This window comes from Mytilus edulis, chromosome 6 (assembly GCF_963676685.1).
Source record: "Mytilus edulis chromosome 6, xbMytEdul2.2, whole genome shotgun sequence".
Taxonomy (NCBI): Eukaryota; Metazoa; Mollusca; class Bivalvia; order Mytilida; family Mytilidae; genus Mytilus; species Mytilus edulis.
This window is the reverse complement of record NC_092349.1, coordinates 87,325,124-87,346,394: the sequence shown is the minus strand read 5'-3', so window position 1 is coordinate 87,346,394 and position 21,271 is coordinate 87,325,124. Positions and strand designations below refer to the sequence as shown.

General features: G+C 32.1%; 1 protein-coding gene across 2 annotated transcripts in view; it reads right to left on the bottom strand.

Moving 5' to 3' along the window:
- The window catches only part of LOC139528786 (uncharacterized), a 29,024-nt gene extending 8,031 nt beyond the window's left edge, over nucleotides 1-20,993 (bottom strand). Inside the window, exons 1-11 of one of the 2 annotated variants that reach the window (XM_071324988.1) lie at nucleotides 20,738-20,993; nucleotides 16,151-16,270; nucleotides 14,633-14,747; nucleotides 13,934-14,053; nucleotides 13,573-13,702; nucleotides 11,517-11,690; nucleotides 10,511-10,594; nucleotides 9,759-9,887; nucleotides 7,085-7,215; nucleotides 6,055-6,105; nucleotides 3,176-3,325 (exon numbers count right to left, since the gene is read on the bottom strand). In XM_071324988.1, coding sequence (XP_071181089.1) covers nucleotides 3,176-3,325; nucleotides 6,055-6,105; nucleotides 7,085-7,215; nucleotides 9,759-9,887; nucleotides 10,511-10,594; nucleotides 11,517-11,690; nucleotides 13,573-13,702; nucleotides 13,934-14,053; nucleotides 14,633-14,747; nucleotides 16,151-16,270; nucleotides 20,738-20,902 — 1,369 coding nt within the window. In that variant the 5' untranslated portion in view covers nucleotides 20,903-20,993. The remainder of the gene's footprint in view (nucleotides 1-3,175; nucleotides 3,326-6,054; nucleotides 6,106-7,084; nucleotides 7,216-9,758; nucleotides 9,888-10,510; nucleotides 10,595-11,516; nucleotides 11,691-13,572; nucleotides 13,703-13,933; nucleotides 14,054-14,632; nucleotides 14,748-16,150; nucleotides 16,271-20,737) is intronic. The other variant, XM_071324989.1, reaches the window with a different exon arrangement.
- Between the last annotated feature and the right edge of the window lie 278 nt (nucleotides 20,994-21,271).

Sequence of the window (21,271 nt, the reverse complement as noted above, 5' to 3'; positions counted from 1 at the left end):
AATCCCATAACTTGACCACATCAGCCAGTACACCTGTTCTCCTGACTTTGATGGTATGGGTAGCTAATTCATATCTAGAGAGAGAATCTTCAATGTTAAGGATCTTACCTTGTAAATCCCATAGCTTGACCACATCAGCCAGTACACCTGTTCTCCTGACTTTGATGGTATGGGTAGCTAATTCATATCTAGAGAGAGAATCTTCAATGTTAAGGATCTTACCTTGTAAATCCCATAACTTGACCACATCAGCCAGTACACCTGTTCTCCTGACTTTGATGGTATGGGTAGCTAATTCATATCTAGAGAGAGGATCTTTAATGTTAAGGATCTTACCTTGTCCATAGCTTGACCACATCAGCCAGTACACCAGTTCTCCTGAGTTTGATGGTATGAGTAGCTAATTCATATCTAGAGAGAGAATCTTCAATGTTAAGGATCTTACCTTGTAAATCCCATAACTTGACCACATCAGCCAGTACACCTGTTCTCCTGACTTTGATGGTATGGGTAGCTAATTCATATCTAGAGAGAGGATCTTTAATGTTAAGGATCTTACCTTGTAAATCCCATAACTTGACCACATCAGCCAGTACACCTGTTCTCCTGAGTTTGATGGTATGAGTAGCTAATTCATATCTAGAGAGAGGATCTTTAATGTTCGGATCTTACCTTGTAAATCCCATAACTTGACCACATCAGCCAGTACACCTGTTCTCCTGACTTTGATGGTATGAGTAGCTAATTCATATCTAGAGAGAGAATCTTTAATGTTAAGGATCTTACCTTGTAAATCCCATAACTTGACCACATCAGCCAGTACACCTGTTCTCCTGAGTTTGATGGTATGAGTAGCTAATTCATATCTAGAGAATGAATCTTCAATGTTAAGAATCTTACCTTGTAAATCCCATAACTTGACCACATCAGCCAGTACACCTGTTCTCCTGACTTTGATAGTATGGGTAGCTAATTCATATCTAGAGAGAGAATCTTCAATGTTAAGGATCTTACCTTGTAAATCCCATAGCTTGACTACATCAGCCAGTACACCTGTTCTCCTGAGTTTGATGGTATGGGTAGCTAATTCATATCTAGAGAATGAATCTTTAATGTTAAGGATCTTACCTTGTAAATCCCATAGCTTGACTACATCAGCCAGTACACCTGTTCTCCTGACTTTGATGGTATGGGTAGCTAATTCATATCTAGAGAGAGAATCTTCAATGTTAAGGATCTTACCTTGTAAATCCCATAGCTTGACTACATCAGCCAGTACACCTGTTCTCCTAACTTTGATAGTATGGGTAGCTAATTCATATCTAGAGAGAGAATCTTTAATGTTAAGGATCTTACCTTGTAAATCCCATAACTTGACTACATCAGCCAGTACACCTGTTCTCCTAACTTTGATAGTATGGGTAGCTAATTCATATCTAGAGAGAGAATCTTTAATGTTAAGGATCTTACCTTGTAAATCCCATAACTTGACCACATCAGCCAGTACACCTGTTCTCCTAACTTTGATAGTATGGGTAGCTAATTCATATCTAGAGAGAGGATCTTTAATGTTAAGGATCTTACCTTGTAAATCCCATAACTTGACTACATCAGCCAGTACACCTGTTCTCCTGAGTTTGATGGTATGGGTAGCTAATTCATATCTAGAGAGAGAATCTTTAATGTTAAGGATCTTACCTTGTAAATCCCATAGCTTGACTACATCAGCCAGTACACCTGTTCTCCTGAGTTTGATGGTATGGGTAGCTAATTCATATCTAGAGAGAGAATCTTTAATGTTAAGGATCTTACCTTGTCCATAGCTTGACCACATCAGCCAGTACACCTGTTCTCCTGACTTTGATGGTATGAGTAGCTAATTCATATCTAGAGAGAGAATCTTCAATGTTAAGGATCTTACCTTGTAAATCCCATAGCTTGACTACATCAGCCAGTACACCTGTTCTCCTGACTTTGATGGTATGGGTAGCTAATTCATATCTAGAGAATGAATCTTCAATGTTAAGGATCTAACCTTGTAAATCCCATAGCTTGACTACATCAGCCAGTACACCTGTTCTCCTGACTTTGATGGTATGAGTAGCTAATTCATATCTAGAGAGAGAATCTTCAATGTTAAGGATCTTACCTTGTAAATCCCATAGCTTGACTACATCAGCCAGTACACCTGTTCTCCTGACTTTGATGGTATGGGTAGCTAATTCATATCTAGAGAGAGAATCTTTAATGTTAAGGATCTTACCTTGTAAATCCCATAACTTGACCACATCAGCCAGTACACCTGTTCTCCTGAGTTTGATGGTATGAGTAGCTAATTCATATCTAGAGAGAGAATCTTCAATGTTAAGGATCTTACCTTGTAAATCCCATAGCTTGACTACATCAGCCAGTACACCAGTTCTCCTGACTTTGATGGTATGGGTAGCTAATTCATATCTAGAGAGAGAATCTTTAATGTTAAGGATCTTACCTTGTAAATCCCATAACTTGACCACATCAGCCAGTACACCTGTTCTCCTGACTTTGATGGTATGAGTAGCTAATTCATATCTAGAGAATGAATCTTCAATGTTAAGGATCTTACCTTGTAAATCCCATAGCTTGACTACATCAGCCAGTACACCAGTTCTCCTGACTTTGATGGTATGGGTAGCTAATTCATATCTAGAGAGAGGATCTTTAATGTTAAGGATCTTACCTTGTAAATCCCATAACTTGACTACATCAGCCAGTACACCAGTTCTCCTGACTTTGATGGTATGGTTAGCTAATTCATATCTAGAGAGAGAATCTTCAATGTTAAGGATCTTACCTTGTAAATCCCATAACTTGACTACATCAGCCAGTACACCTGTTCTCCTGACTTTGATGGTATGGGTAGCTAATTCATATCTAGAGAGAGAATCTTTAATGTTAAGGATCTTACCTTGTAAATCCCATAGCTTGACTACATCAGCCAGTACACCTGTTCTCCTGACTTTGATGGTATGGGTAGCTAATTCATATCTAGAGAGAGAATCTTCAATGTTAAGGATCTTACCTTGTAAATCCCATAGCTTGACTACATCAGCCAGTACACCTGTTCTCCTGACTTTGATGGTATGAGTAGCTAATTCATATCTAGAGAGAGAATCTTCAATGTTAAGGATCTTACCTTGTAAATCCCATAGCTTGACTACATCAGCCAGTACACCTGTTCTCCTCACTTTGATGGTATGGGTAGCTAATTCATATCTAGGTAATTGGGGATGTTTAGCAGATAATGGTCTGACATCAGGTAACTTAAATAATTCACCATCTGTATCTGAAATTTAAGAAGTAAAAAGGTTCATAAGTATTTTACAATTGTAAAAGAAGTGTTATTGGCACTCATTACTCATCCTCTTATATCTATTAACATAATATTTTATTTCAATAATCCGGTCTGTCATTCTGTAATGAAAAATTAAGAAGGAAAACTACTGATCAAATTCACAGTTGAGTATAATAAACGTATTTACACTTTTGGTATTTAGCTGTATTGTGTCTCCAAATGACCTGTAAATACGTCTATTCAGGCTCTAGTCATAGCAAATTGGAAAACTGAACCAAAACTTCCAAACTTTAAGCTTGTGACCATGGTGACTGTGAACCCACATGTGTAAACATTTTGATGTCAACAAGTTGACCTAACATTGTCTTTTAATGTTTATATGTAAAACTGGGTGTTCCTAAACTCCATGTAAGCCAACCAAAGTCTGAATTTACAAGCATTTTGAAACTAGCTCTAATTCAAGTGTAACAAAAGTCTCAATACTCAAACTATTTTGCTCAAACTGGGAAAATTGAATTCAAAAACTTTATGTAATTTGATAATAAATGAGAAATTTTCAATTAAAAAATGAAATTTGACAATAACCTTGATAACTCATAATTTTTCAAAGTTCAAATTGCATACAGTATATAAAATGCATAAAGCATTTTTTTTTTTAATTTATCAGCTCATGCAATCTTTTTAAATATGTAATTTACAAATGATTACTTAGAAAAGATTATTTCATGCATGTTCAAGCTTAAGAACAACCATTAAAAAGTCTAATGCAATTCTGCCATAATTCTATACTAAAATGACAAAAACGCCATTCCTAAAACAGTTACTGTAAATTCAGAAATTAATGCTTGCATTTATTATTGCGATTTTGTCTTTTTAGACTTAAATGAGATTTTAATTATTTCCATTTTGAGAACAATCCTGTTTAATTCATATAAAACATTTCAAAATGCGAGTTTAAATTAATGCGTTTACAACTCTGTTGCATTTTTTCGCAATAATATAGACCTGGCATTAATTTCTGAATTTACAGCTAAATGATTCATGTTTATCTACTGAACATAAAATCACAGACAGCATATCAACTTTTGAGACTTCAATAAATGTGCATATATTCATTTTTTTCGACTGATTTTATATCATTTTAAAGAGTAATACTACTTTTTCAAGTACCTTGCCTATCATTAGTTTATATAATGGGATTCCAAAAATAGGGCCAAGAATATACTCTGAACTTGTCACACCAATGCATGGTTGTGCAAAATTCCCATATTTTGTTTTCAAATTTACAAAGGAAATCTCTTTTAAGTGACTAGAAAGAAAACTATTTGTAATTCTGAAATAATTTACATGCTGATGGTTCTTAATAAATAAAAAAAAATTAAAGCATAAAAAGTGTTTACAGTACAAAATGTACTAATTTTCTTGGAGCCTAACAAAATTGATCAAAGCCAACAATCAATCTATTGTTTGAATACTGTAAATTCAGATATTATTGCGTGCATTTATTATTGCGATTTTGTCATTTTACACTTGAATGCGATTTTAATTTTTACGATTTTCAGAAAAGTCATGTTTAATTCAGTTAAAATATTACATAATGCGAGTTTTAATTATTGCTTTTACAACTCAGTCGCATTATTCGCAATAATAAAAACCTCGCAATAATTTCTGAATTTACAGTAACCTACCTTTATTATAAATAACATATCATTTATATAAATTTTCCTAAGAAATAGTGCATTGCTGTATAAAAATCTATTAAGTTATGTAAAAGTCCACATATGACATTTGTAATCCATGATCATTGCAGAATACCACATATGACATTTGTAATCCATGATCATTGTAGAATGCCACATATGACATTTGTAATCCATGATCATTGCAGAATGCCACATATGACATTTGTAATCCATGATCATTGCAGAATGCCACATATGACATTTGTAATCCATGATCATTGCAGAATGCCACATATGACATTTGTAATCCATGATCATTGCAGAATGCCACATATGACATTTGTAATCCATGATCATTGCAGAATGCCACATATGACATTTGTAATCCATGATCATTGCAGAATGCCACATATGACATTTGTAATCCATGATCATTGCAGAATGCCACATATGACATTTGTAATCCATGATCATTGCAGAATGCCACATATGACATTTGTAATCCATGATCATTGCAGAATGCCACATATGACATTTGTAATCCATGATCATTGCAGAATGCCACATATGACATTTGTAATCCATGATCATTGCAGAATGCCACATATGACATTTGTAATCCATGATCATTGCAGAATGCCACATATGACATTTGTAATCCATGATCATTGCAGAATGCCACATATGACATTTGTAATCCATGATCATTGCAGAATTCCACATACATTGTTTTATCAAACACTCAAGAGTTAAATTATCATTGCCAAATTATGACATGCATAACAAACTGTATAAATCAAAATAAATTACAGTAAATTTCTAATGGCTCAACAATTTAAAGTTTAGGAGGGCATTCAACAAAAAAAGAACAAAACAGAAAACAAGTTCATTTGAAAATGAAAACTAAGTAAGAAACATTCAAACATTAAAACAAAATATGCATTTATAAATGTCTAAATATTAAACATATTGTACTGGTAAATATAGCCAAATAAAATAAACTGCATTTCATTAGCATATCATTTTTAAATGAACTACCAAAAATACCAGTCTTTGTAAAATATCTGTTCAACTCGTCCATAGACAATTCTGTAATCATAGGTTTACCAGGGATGACATTCAGAATATAAACCAAAGAAAGAGTTATAGGAAGAGAAGATGAGTTCAAACAGTTTCATTAAAATTATAACAAATTAAAAGCTTAAAAAGTTTATAGTAAAGTCTGATCTAAAATGATGGTTTCAGTCTTATCTTCCTAAAATAGTATAATTCTATAGTAAGGTGATCAGTCGCACTCGCTTATAAGGAATTATACAATCTATACAAGATAGCAATGTATATTTTCAATTTGATTGCTTCATAATTTGTGTTTTGTTTTAATATCTTCACTTATCTTTTTTTATTGTTTTGAAGTTAAAGTTTTATGATTTTATTTGAAATTGCATGTTTCTTCCTTGAATTTTTTGGAATTTTCACCTTTAATGTTTCATAGGTTTTTCTATTGACATAAACCTAGGCTATTTATTTCATATAAATATGTTCCCATAAATCAAAACTATTCAAACACCAAAACTAAGCATACAAACTATGTGCAAACCAAGTGTTGCTTCACCATACAAATCATTTTTATATCAAAACCTCTAAATACATAGAGCAATTAATTGATAAACCCCACATTTACAGTGACTTAAAAAAAAATTACCCTCTTTTTAAAATATCAATAACTCACCACTGGTTACTATATACAAATATGTAAATGCAAAATGTTATGTTATTCAATCACTATGTTTAAAAATATGTTCAAAATGGGAATGATTCCTTTGTTTAAAATATGCCTATACCATTTTAAAACTTAATCTTATAATTAAGCAGTTAAATAAAATAGTATTATCATATTTCATACAGCTGTTAAAAACCTGTAGGGGCATAGAAAAATAGTTTTTGAAAATTTTAGAAACTAATTTTATACAGAAAGTAAAGGATGAGAAATAAGTTTTAGAAGAAAATATTGAGAAATAAAAATATATTTCTCTGACAACAAATTTCCAGTTCCTGCTATTTCTATTACCTGTCATATTTAATTTTCTGGGAGGAGAGTTCCTGATAGAGTCTAACATCTTTGGACGAAGTCTCTTTGATGATGGTGGTTCCATACTCTCATCTTTCATAGGTGAGGAATTCTCAACTGTTTTTTCTAATCTAAATCATAAAAAATTTACTGTTAATTGTTTTATTCTTTTTACCTTGTTAGTGTTAGAGTAAGGGACATCCCGGTTGAGTCTATATGTACAATAATTTTCAGGCAGGCAGAAACTTTTTTATTGTCTTCAATTCTTCTATTCATATTGATTTACAAAAAATTGTGGTGCATAATTATGATGGCTCTTTTAAAACTGGAGACATCTTCATACACATGGTTCAATTCTTTGTGTACAATATGAGATTACAACTTCTATAACACTAAAAACCAGATGCTCCGCAGGGCGTAGCTTTATACGACCGCAGAGGTTGAACCCTGAACGGTTAGGGCAAGTATGGACACAACATTCAAGCTGGATTCAGCTCTAAATTTGGATTGTGATTAAATAGTTGACACAGCATAGGTTTCTGACACAGAATGAATGTGTTCTAATGAACTTAAAATTTTTTGTTTCTCTTAGAGCAATTCACTATGCTGTTGAATATTAATCCTCTCAAAAAAATGTTTGAAGAAATTTTCTTTTTTATTTATGAAATTTCAAATGAGAAAAATTGAACCCAATTTTTTTAATCACATCCCCCTTTCCCTTATTCCAAAACTAATCTCAATTAAAATTTCTAATGGAGTTTGCAACAATAACTACTCATTTAAATACATCATAAAATATTAAGATGTAAAAAAACTGCTTGTTATCACTGAATGGTAAAGATTATTTTAATTTATCAGTTGGTGAATATACATTGTATATTGTATATAACAAAGATTTAAGTTGATTCTGAACAAAGAAAGATAACTCCAATTAAAAAAAAATCTTGCTATTGCACAATATTTTGCAATTAGATATTTCTTGCTTACTATTCTGGACAAAGAAAGATAACTCTAATTAAAAAAAAATTTGATATTTCACAATATTGTGCAATTAGATATTTCTTGCCATTGCGCAATACTGTGCAATTGAAAAGACTTGCTATTACACAATACTTAATATAATAATTTTAGATCCTGATTTGGACCAACTTGAAAACTGGGCCCATAATAAAAAATCTAAGTACATTTTTGGATTCAGCATATCAAAGAACTTCAAGATTTCAATTTTTGTTAAAATCAGGCTAAGTTTAATTTTGGACCCTTTGGACTTTAGTGTAGACCAATTTGAAAACAGGACCAAAAATGAAGAATCTACATACACAGTTAGATTTGGAATATCAAAGAACCCCATTTATTCAATTTTTGATGAAATCAAACAAAGTTTATTTTGGACCCCGATTTGGACCAACTTGAAAACTAGGCCAATAATCAAGAATCTAAGTACATTTTTAGATTCAGCATATCAAAGAACCTAACTGATTCATTTTTTGTCAAAATCAAACTAAGTTTAATTTTGGACCCTTTGGACCTTAATGTAGACCAATTTGAAAACGGGACCAAAAGTTAAGAATCTACATACACAGTCATGACAGTTAGATTCAGCATATCAAAGAACCCCAATTATTCAATTTTGATAAAATAAAACAAAAGTTTAATTTTGGACCCTTTGGGCCCCTTATTATGTTGGGACCAAAACTCCCAAAATCAAACCCAACCTTTCTTTTATGGTCATAAACCTTGTGTTTAAATTTCATAGATTTCTATTTACTTATACTAACGTTATGGTGCGAAAACCAAGAAAAATGCTTATTTGGGTCCCTTTTTGGCCCCTAATTCCTAAACTGTTGGGACCTAAACTCCCAAAATCAATACCAACCTTCCTTTTGTAGTCATTAACATTGTGTTTAAATTTCATTGATTTCTATTTACTTAAACTAATGTTATTGTGCGAAAACCAAGAATAATGCTTATTTGGGCCCTTTTTTGGCCCCTAATTCCTAAACTGTTGAGACCAAAACTCCCAAAATCAATCCCAACCGTTCTTTTGTGGTCATAAACCTTGTGTCAAAATTTCATAGATTTCTATTAACTTAAACTAAAGTTATAGTGCGAAAACCAAGAAAATGCTTATTTGGGCCCTTTTTGGCCCCTAATTCCTAAAATGTTGGGACCAAAACTCCCAAAATCAATACCAACCTTCCTTTTGTGGTCATAAACCTTGTGTTAAAATTTCATAGATTTCCATTCACTTTTACTAAAGTTAGAGTGCGAAAACTAAAAGTATTCGGACGCAAGACGACGACGACGACGACGACGACGACGACGCAGACGCCAATGTGATAGCAATATACGACGAAAATTTTTTCAAAATTTGCGGTCGTATAAAAAACTATTGACCATACAGGTTCTCAGAAGCATCCTTATATCAACTAATGCCAAAAAAAAGATGCCCTTCCTTTTTCATTTATATCTCTTTTTTCATACAGTCAATCATTTAAAATTATAATATCAAATATAGGATTTCTCACAAGACATGCATGCAACTAGCTTATCATACCTAAAGGCAATTTAATGTTATATTAACAGATGCAATAACTGGGATGGTAAATTTGACATAATTTTGAAATATTTAATTCTCCAATCAAATTGAAACAATGACTAATTTCCTACATACAATTTTAATGATGTTGTAGATGAATGTTGGAGTCTGAACAGCACTGATGTTCCTCTAAACTTCAATTGTCCTACAGCTTGTAAAAACTCTCCTAATGGTAACTTATTCTTACTCTCAGCTCCAAATAATCTGTAAAAATAATAGGAACGTAATAAAAATACATTGGGATTTCAATACAAAATGTACAATATGCAATAAAAGCGCTGTTCTTTTTTTTTTTTTTTCAGTGCATGAATTGATTTTGTGTCTTGGATTTGATACCCCATATCCTTTGACTTTTCACTATACTGCAGACTTTGCTGTTTCAATCTTATGCATGCCCAAGGATGTATCATGTAGGAAAAGAAGAGTTGTCAGTGGATTTATAAATGAAATGTGGCCTCATTTCCCAATGTCAGTATATTTAGGACCTGATCTGTTGATCTTGTTTCAAGATAATAAACTGCACAATGTGATGATGTACATGTGTTTCAAGTTTTAACTTAATGTGACGGTAACCTCTTAGTGAATCACCTTAACTTAAACAAAAACTTTACCCATGAACATGAAAACATTAATGAAATAACAGACTGACTGAATGTCTGACAAACAAAATATTGGATGGAAGAAAGATTGGACAGATAGAATATCAGACAGATGAACAGACCAGGAAACATTGTGTTCCCTTATGGAAGAAAGATTGGACAGATAGAATATCAGACAGATGAAGAGGAAACATTGAGTTCCCTTACTATAATTAAATGTCTTCATACTTAGCACTCTTAACAGCATCTTCTTCCACAGACTCATCATCTAAACTCAAATTCTTAAAGCTTCTGATGTCTTTAACCATATGTCTAAAATACAGTCAGAAAATAATTAACTCTCTTAAAGCTTCTGATGTCTTTAACCATATGTCTAAAATACAGTCAGAAAATAATTAACTCTCTTAGAAGCTTCTGATGTCTTTAACCATATGTCTAAAATACAGTCAGAAAATAATTAACTCTCTTAAAGCTTTTGATGTCTTTAACCATGTCTAAAATACAGTCAGATAATAATTAACTCTCTTAAACTTCTAATGTCTTTAACCATATGTGACACTGTATAAAATACAATAATTAACACTGTTTAATCAAAGCAAGCACTTATATATAAGTGATTGTGTTTATAAACAAAAATGAAACATTGCTACATGCAGCTTATTCCATTGAGTAGAAAATTAAACAAAAGCTTTAAATTGATTGCTCTTTGTGTTGGTGTACTCTGTAAGGTCTTCAATAATAAATTAAAGATTCATTGTCAAATAAACAAAATCATTTTAATAAAGTTGTCTCAATGGCAAACTTACATCTCTTTTTATAATTTCTTGATATTTTTTCAAAATTGTGTATGTACAATGATGTATTAACAAGAATGTGTCCCCAGTACACAGATGCCCCACTTGCACTATCATTTTATATGTTCAGTGGACCGTGAAATTGGGGTCAGAACTCTAATTCGACATTAAAATTAGAAAGATCATATCATAAGGAACATATATACTAAGTTTCAGGTTGATTGGACTTCAACTTTATCAAAAACTACCTCGACCAAAAACTTTAACCTTAAACTGGACAGACGAACGGACGGATGAACGGACGCACAGACGGACGCACAGACCAGAAAACATAATGCCCCTCTACTATTGTAGGTGGGGCATAAAAATTTAAGTAAAATAGCTGAGAGAAAGCGGTCAAGGTCATTTGTAAGTTTGATATAATAATATATATAAACTACCTGAATTCATCATATTGTAAATGTCCATCAGAGTTCTTATCATAGAATCTAAATATATATCTACATCTCATCTCAGCAGGCATACCACCATGCTGTGTACTGGGTTCTAATGCTGCTAATCCTAATAATACTTCCTTGAAGGTCAAAAACTTTCTCTTGTGAAGGTCAAATGCTCTGAAATAAAATATTATAGATCATTAAAACTTTTAAGGCCAAAAAAAAATATGTGTGTTTCCTATTACATGGAATTTCAAAATAGGGAAGGACTAAGGTAGGTGTCTTTTTTGTGGTTTTTTTTTTTTTTTTTTTTTAATAATAGGGGGGTTGAAATTCAACATATATATTGAACGGTATACTTGATGTATATATTAAACAGTTGTATTACCTTTTCATTTCAGCAATAGTTGATCCCATGAAAAGATTTATGTCTTTGATATAGTCATTGTTTTGTTGATTCTATATATGCTTTTATTTTTTAACTCCTTTGCTAATAAACTAAGAATTGTACATATCATCTTAAGTGAGCCTTAAAGTCCAAACAAAAAAATGCAACTGTACTGTATTGAATTCATTAATTACAAAAGAAAGGTTAACCATTTATCATCAATGTACTAGCATTATCACCAAAGACAAACTATGGAAGAGATAAGACACACAAGGACAAACAATACCAATCAACTACAAAAACTAAAAACAAATGAAAAACACACCATGAAAAACTAGGGTTACATCAGGTGCACTGGAAGGAATAACAGCTCCGGCTTCTTACAAGATAACCACTATGATTCTCACTTAATTATTTCAGAAACGATTAAAAGGAATATATGACATCCGAAAAGGCAGTACTGTGACCTACTATTGCATATATATTTACTTCTTCAGGTCTTCCATTAGAAATTGTCTCTTTGTTAAATATACCAGATCTTTTTGTGTTTATATACTGATGATATTTGGGACACAGACACCCCACAATGGTCAATCAACTAAAAAATTTGCACCAGACATAAAGTTAGAAAAATTTTAACAAGTGAACTTGATGCACCAATGACCAATACAATTCCAGACTGGGTTGAACATGATTTTAAGATACCTTAGTATGTGTAAAGCACTTCTTTCTGTCTATAAATCAAGTACAAAAGTTGATAACTAAAAAATAATTAAACAACGCAACAGTAAGCCCACTCCATATTGAACTTAAATGGATAAGAAATGTGTAAAAAGACAAATCCAAATTTAATGTTGTTTGCTGTTCTTTAATACACAAAAATTCTAAATGTTTGATATTGAATGTAGCAACAAGATCGCCAACGAGCATATTTGGCTGGACATCGAATGATGTTCCTTTTGAGGTGTCCGTAGACGTATTGCAGGTCACTGTCATTTGAAAACCTTTATTATAGGCAGCTCTCCATGGTTTTCCGTAAAAACATCCAACAGGATCCTCCTATTTTCAATGCATAGGATGGCATTTTTATCTACTACAAGGTGCTAGCATTTGTTTATCCGTACAGCCAACAAACTTGTTGCTGTCAACAAATGCGCAGCCATTACAAGTTAATATGTAATAAAAGAGACGGTTACGGAAAAGATACATATTTTTTCCGGTACTTTTCGGAAATTGTAAAAAAAAAGTTTAGGGTCGGGACTTTGGCTTGAAAAAAATAGGGTAGGTCAGTTAACTGGAAACACACATTTTTTTGTTGTTGGCCTAAGTCTTTTGTTTCATGGAAACAATGACCTCTAGCACTATAACGAGCATACTACACAAGACCACAGAGGAATACAACATTTACATTCATTTTAAGGCTGTCCTAACTTTTGTAATTCAAATTTGTTTGTTTCATCTATAAAACTGAACATGACTGGATATTGACCTCTGTTATGACACATGACTGGATATTGACCTCAGTTATGACAAATGACTGGATATTGACCTCTGTTATGAGACATGACTGGATATTGACCTCTGTTATGATATTTTTTATTTGCCTTTGTATTTTCTTCTGAAAAGCAAAACTAAAATAATTGACAATCAAAACAAGTAAAGTTTAATTACCTGAAGAAATCTGTCATGTTGTCATCAACTTTTAAACCTTTAAACTGCATGTACTTCTCAAATACCTCATAACTCATATAATGACTTGGTAAACAGAAATCCATATACTCTTGGAAATACAAAGCTTGCTCTGAAAAAGTGAAAAGATGTGTCACATAAGATAATGAAATGTTTAAATTTTTCAAGAATTATTAAGAACATCCAGTAAAAGGATTGTGTGACTTCGGATTTCTATTAAATAAATAATGGTGATGATATAAGAAAAGATCAACTGAACATTTTTAGGAAAATCTAGTAATGGATTTAATTTGAGATAACTGGCCTTACAAGATGTACAGCATAAGAACTAATAAATTTCTACCTTTCTTGCCAAACTTTGCAGATTTGATCAGTGATTCTGGAGCAGTTAGTTGTGATGAATCTACTTTCTCTGTTTCAATGTATTCCACACAAGTCTCAACAATGCTGTTACCATGAGCACCTGGTATTCAAGTAAAAACTATATGTACTTTCATATCATAATATCATACTACATTCCTTTCCTTACCTCTTTGCAATAGGTTAATTGTATTTCAAATTTATCTTAACCATGTATGAATTCTGCAGTGTATCAAAATAGGGGTTAGATTTAAATCAAGCAGTTTCTCACTACCGTCTTTTGGTATGTATAACGCGAACATTTATACCCTAGGTCATGTTTTTTGTAAGAGGGGTGCGTGTTATACATGACTAAAAACAATTTTTTAGTCTTTTTTAGGTCCAAACTCCGACAAAGAAAATTCCAAGTGAAGAGTACGGAATATTTTTGCTAAAACCTCAATTGTTTTTATGTTTTACATGTTATAATTGTAATATGTATCGTATTGTTCTTGATTTGTCATGTTTTATTCAAATAAAATACATTTTATATCCAGTGCATTTAAACATTGGTTGATAATAGTCTCAATGGCAATCATGCCATACCTCCTTATTATATTATGATGTATGTGTTTATTTACAAAACGTTCACATGGGTGTAAAGTAATCAATGACCTTGACACCTAAACAAAAGGTAACAAACCATCGTGGAGGTTTTTGACATAATGCAAGGGTTCCAACCCCAGTATTCCTGATGGAACAATCTTTAATCTGTCTTCCAGTTCTTCAAACGAAAGCCATACTGCTTCTGGTACACACTAATATAAATATAAAGAGAATTTTCATAAAATATGTTTTTATTGATTAAGGATGTCGCTTGTCAAGTTTTGGAATTTTTGTCAGATTTTCGGAATCCTCTATTTTTTGTCCATTTGAATGCCTTTAAAAAAAAATGCCAATTGCCCATTGACCCCCATTTTTCTTTTTATAAATCTTTTGCATGTATAATTTTAAGCCATTTGTCATGTTTGTAAAAGTCTTAAAAAAATCTTATTTATATTTTAATAGTTTTTGAGAACTTTAACTTGTCAATGATAAAGCTATAAAAAATCAAGAGAGAACATTTTCCTGACAAAATTTCAATAGCTGATATCTCGAAAACAAGCACATTGACATATATATATATTCTTTGCTTTTTTGCTTCCTTAATTAATCCTCTAACAATATATACTAGTTTTATGAAAAGTATTTATTTTGAAACTGAGTAGTGAACTTCCTATAGCTTATATTAATCAAACAAACTCCATCAAGTATAATTTTATGAATTTTGTTCTACTTCTTGACAGACTACCGGCAAATAGACATGCTACAGGTATTGTATAGCTTAAATATGTGTTTAACTTGATTTATCTTATCAAAGATGTATATTTATATCAGATTTTTGTATAAATAGCATAGATACAACTTAAAGAATATTTAGTTTCTATAAACATGATGTATGATGTCATTAAAACAATCACAATGAATGTGTTTTTGTCATGCAAGCTGGATTTTTCATTATATATGTATGTCATTGTACATGTTGTATGTCATTATACATGTATGTCATTGTACATGTTGTATGTCATTATACATGTATGTCATTGTACATGTTGTATGTCATTGTACATGTTGTATGTCATTGTACATGTTGTATGTCATTGTACATGTGTCATTGTACATGTTGTATGTCATGTTACATGTTGTACATGTATGTGCTGCTGATTTAAGTAGACCCTTTGTGATAATATAGCAAACTGATGTCGTCAAACCAGGTTTGACTGTACAGTATATACTTTGGTCTAAGGAGGGGGTTTGTCTCATTGCTGATCATATCATTATATATACAAGTCTAAATTGAAAACTACGTTCAAACCTATGATTGTGTTGGATAAAAACCACAATTTTTATACGTGTGCATGTAAAAAAAAATCGTTGTAGAAGGGTCTAAATACAGCACAAACAACATTTTCCAAAAGACCAAATATATATATATCTATCATATCAATAGATATTTATTAAGTCAAGTTAGGTTCAAAGTGACCAAGTAGTTGCAGAGAAGATGACTAAAATGTAAGTTATCTAAGGCTGGATGAATTATGGACCCTAAATTGATGACAGTAAGTCACATGTCATTTTGGGCCTATGGTCCAGTTGAGTTAAAAAAAAGTGTCAAAATTACCGTGGATATTTCTTTGATAGGCGTAGCCAAATATATCAGGTTTACTGCAGTTGGAGCGTTAACAAAGTGAAGAAAGTTTGTTTTCACTACCTCCTTTATTCCCACATCCTGGCCTGTTATCTGTAATACAAAAATTTATATTTTACAATATTTTTAGCATACTCTTTCTGGCAATGCTAACAACATGGCTATAGGTAATATTAAGGTTAAACTTCAATCACTTATTAATCATTCTTTATAATGAGAATTTCATCATACATGGTCTTTTTCTATTACATTTTGTATGTCACATGGCATGTAGGTCATGCAGGTAGCATTGACATCAACATGATCAAAAGACATGACGAGAGAACTTTCTAATTTTGGAATAATGATGTCATTATTGGGAAGCAGGACAAATTGCCCCACTGGTAAATCGACCCACTTTTTCACCAACTCATGATCACCCCATTTATAAAATAGTCGCCCTGAACTGGTTAACCAACTCGCCCCACTTTTTGGTAGAAATCCAGAATAGTTTAAGAAAGTTATTAAAATTACAAAAACTTTAACCAAAGAGGGAATATTTGTGGACGACGATGACAATGACGCCGAAGAAGGAATGTAGGATCACTACAGTACGCCCAGAGAGTTTGTATTCCCAAACTCCATACACCAAGTTTTTTCCTGGTGTGACACCAGGAAACTCCGACATCACTCCCTAAATTCTCGGAGAAATTTGGGAGTATTCCCTCCGACTTCCGCGTAAATCCTTTACCTTTTGTTTATTGTATTAGCGACATCTCTCCCAGTCTGGAGTGATGCGGTGTCACACCAGGTAATTAATTGCCCTAATCCTTCTGATCTATGCCGGCACGCCACAGTCAAGGTATGCGAGATTTCTAAATGTAATTAAACAATTGTATTTCCTGTCTATTGATTATCAGTTTATATCTGATTGCTTGAAACAAATGAAAGATTAAAATAAAAATAAAAACGTTGTTGTTAATTCTTTTAATTACTCTGTACATCTAAATCAATTTTTAAAAACAACTATATTTGATTTTGACTTCCGTTCTTTATCAGTAAATAAATATTTAATTTACTAAAAGAGATATAATTGTGTAACAATAAACGGAGACTAACGCTGAATAAATTAGGGTAGTTTAAAGAAAAGTGACACGTCTCAAAGTTTTTTTATACAAGTAAAAAAGAAAATATTATTCACTATCTGTTATGCTAATAAGTCTACGCCATTTCCATTTTACAATTACAAAATAAAAGTTTTAAAAAGCAAAAGGTTGTTGTTATTAAATGCTTCCAACTGCATTAAAGTTTTATAAAAAAAATTCTATACTTGATTATGACCTCCGGTTTTTTTTATCGGTAATTTATATAACTTACGAAAAGAGACATACTTGCGTGAAAATAAACGGAAATTAACGCTGAAGGTATAAAATGTGAGAAAGAAAGAAAATTACGTGTCTTAAAACTTGTATATGCAAGAAAAAAAGAAAATACTTTTCACCATTCCTTATGCTTAATAAGTCTACGGGCACGATTTGTTAGCATTACTTTAGGATAAATAATACATTTCGGCTACAACAGGAATACTTCTATAGCTGCAACAACTCGTCGTTGCATAATATTCATTTACGCACAATGAATGTAAACTTTTGTGTTGTATTTAGAACAGTGATCTTTAAATATTTTTAAAGCAATTAATTGCCGTGGGAAGACGATACGCATCTCAGTGATCAACAGTGCGTAGTTGAACTTGAACTTGACTTTGCTCACATTATTGAATGCTAAAAATAGTGACATCAATTTTGTCCACGAGATTTTTATTTGGCGGGAAATAGTATAATGTAACAGTAAACTCAGGTGACCTTTCTGGATAACCGTGGGAAAATTCATTCAAGGTTTAAACTTGCTTTCTAATGATTGACATAAATTTGTGTGCGTTAAGACTGAGGCTCTAGAAGGTACTTTTACAATTGATTAACCGGATTCTAAATTGTATTCCTTTTCTGAATTAACCAACATCAGCCGTTTATTTTTACGTTTCTCAATCAACAGAGGACATAAAACCGGACATTATTTATAGTTATACGTCCATAGTCAACACTATATATTAATGGTAGATGAAAACAGGATGCATGTCGTTCAGTTCCTGATGGGCATTGGTAGAGATCCTTTGTGAAATTTTGCCGATCGTAAAAATCCGATCCACATTTTTTTTTACATATTTCTTTCTTGTAGAACACGATATAATTTCATTTAAATATTCTATTTTATAATTGTTGAAATACTTCTTTTTATATTTCGCCGAGGACTTTTAACGAGCTGTAAAATACGGATTGCGCCAATCCAATTTTATTTTAAATAATTCAAGATCAATAACAGATCATAACGGATAAACAAAAACTTTCTCCATATAATTAAATATTTAAAGGTTGTGATAATTGTGTTGTGTCTGGGCGGCGAATGTATCTCAGTATTTATGAATATAGGGCTGCCACATTGCATACAAAACTATTTGTCACTTTACAGTTTCTTTTTTAAATTCAAATATTTCAAGTCGGTAATCTACAGAGGTAGTGAAACATAATATTTTACATTTCAAAATAAATTGAAAGTAACAGAGTTCACTTGCTGATCCGATAATTAACTCTTGGGTTTAATTTAGATTGGACATATTACCGTAAAAAACATCATTTTGTTTTAAGCCAGTTAATATTAATTATATAATATTGAACTATTAATGAACCGAATATTGCTCACTGAGTAGGTCATAAAAGGTTCTAATTGTGGTAAAATCGTCTTTGTTGAAAAAACAAAATTATGACCTGATCGGACTATAATGAAAATACAGAATAAGTGTTTTAATCGTATTTTTATACGTTTGTACGTTGTATGTCATATGACAATGACATGGGCATATACATACCAGAATAATTATCTTATTTTAAATTAAAATGTCACTTTTATCTGACAATGAAAGGACATTTTAATAAATAACGTATTTTAAAGCACTCAGGTGCAATCAAGATCGATTAAATGTACAAAGGTAATAAATCTGGCTAATCCGATGATGTTGTCACGCGTCATTAATTTTCAGTACATCCGATGGGCAATAAACCAATAAACAGCCACGCGGTGTTGGGAGAGAATCTTTGGAGGAAATTGGGAGTATAATCCGTGATTCGCGGTGTCACACCGCTACACTCGGAAATCGGTGATTAGAGTTCGCGATTACATACTCTCTGGGCGTACTGTAGGTCTTGCTTTATCGACAAAAACCATTATCGTCAAAGTACGGTCGTCAACATGGAGCTTTTGCTCACACCAAACCAAGAGCGATAAAGGGCCCCTAAATGACTAGTGTAAAACCATTCAAACGGGAAAAACATGTTAATCTAAGGTTTTCATAGGTATTGATTTTATTTATCATGTTTATGATTTGGACAGGTATGACCATGATGACAGGGACTAAATATACAACAGGAATGCATCTTTTGCATCAAGTGGGGCGAGTTGCAATTGGCATTACTAAATTCATCAGGATTAATCTATGTTGCAAAAGTTGGGCGAGTTGACAGACCCCATATTTTAAGAGGGATTTTTCAAGTAAAACTTTACATAAACATGATAAATGGAGCAAATTATCCAACCTATTTTCAATCCTTTTTCATAAGTGGGGAGATTTTTCAGAAAGTTGGTAAAAAAGTAGTGTGATTAGGTGTGGGGCGATTTGTCATGGATTCCATTATTGAATTATCTCTAAATGTCACACTTACATTCATAAATAAATACAATGGCTAATAAATACACTTACATGACTTAGTTCATGTAGTTAAAAGTTGTGAATTTAAAATGCCAGATTCGATGGGTCACTGTAAAAACTGTCCAAATATTTTGATGCAAGGCATCAAAGAAAAATAATATAATATGGGGACGAAGTCCCCTATTACAGTAGAAAAGTCAATAAAAAAAAAAAAAAAAAAAAATCGGGGAAAATTTCCCGAATTTTTCATTGTACTAATGAACTCAAAATCGTTCAAATCTTTTTTGTCGTGTTTTTTAATTTCAGGATCTGCGCAGAACACATAACTCTACTTCCTTTTTCCGGTCTTGTTGTCGTGAGACTTTGGTTAGTCTAGTAAAATATTGGAACTGAAGGAACACAATACCAATATTTCATTTCTAATCATTCTTTGTCTTTGGTATGAATAAATGTTACCTGATGCATTGTGTTTCTTTGTTTTCATTGAAAATGACGTCATAACTTAAATAACGTCACAAGTAAAATCCCTAACAACAGAACCAAAATCGGAAACTTTACGGTATTTCCGTTTCTTTTTTTTAACAAATATTTAAGTTACAAAAAAAAAATTTAACTTCATCCCCATTTACATGTAATGCCTGCCTCATATTAGCCTTTGAAGACGTCATAATCTGATATTTACTTGGACTCGGATCTGATCTGATCAATTAAAGTTGGACTGAACCTAACCAAAGAAATAACACTCTTCTGAATCATTCACGACTAAAAAGCATAATTAATTAAGACTGACATATCTTGTATTTTGAACTAATCGACGTCACCTTTCGTAAGAGATTCTGTGCCACTGTGTGTAATGTTTCTTCCTCATTTCTTTGACAAGTTGGTAACCATAACCCTCCTGTTTCACATTTTGTTAGCAATATTCTCTGATCTAAAGTTCTGGGGATTAAAACTGTTACAGACTCCAATTGTCTACCGGAAGGCATTGTGTTTTGCGACGTATTGAATGTTTTAATTACGAAATACAGAGATTTTGTGTTTTGCCATTTCAACCGGAAATTCCCATGTGAAAGAAAATTTCCCACATACAAAATATTTTGTAACTCAACTGCAACATCATAAAAAATATTTTTATGGTTAATTAAAGAGAAATTTATAGGATAATTTTACAAAATATAGTCATTATTTTTGGGCGGCTCAAGGTTAATAAAAAGTGTATAAAAAAATTATTGGTACATAGCATATCAAATATTATGCAGTAAAGTGTCAATCTGCTATAAAAAAAAATTATGAATTCCGTATCTGTATGCATAAATAAATTTCTACATAATTAATTCCAAAAATGAATTCAGAAA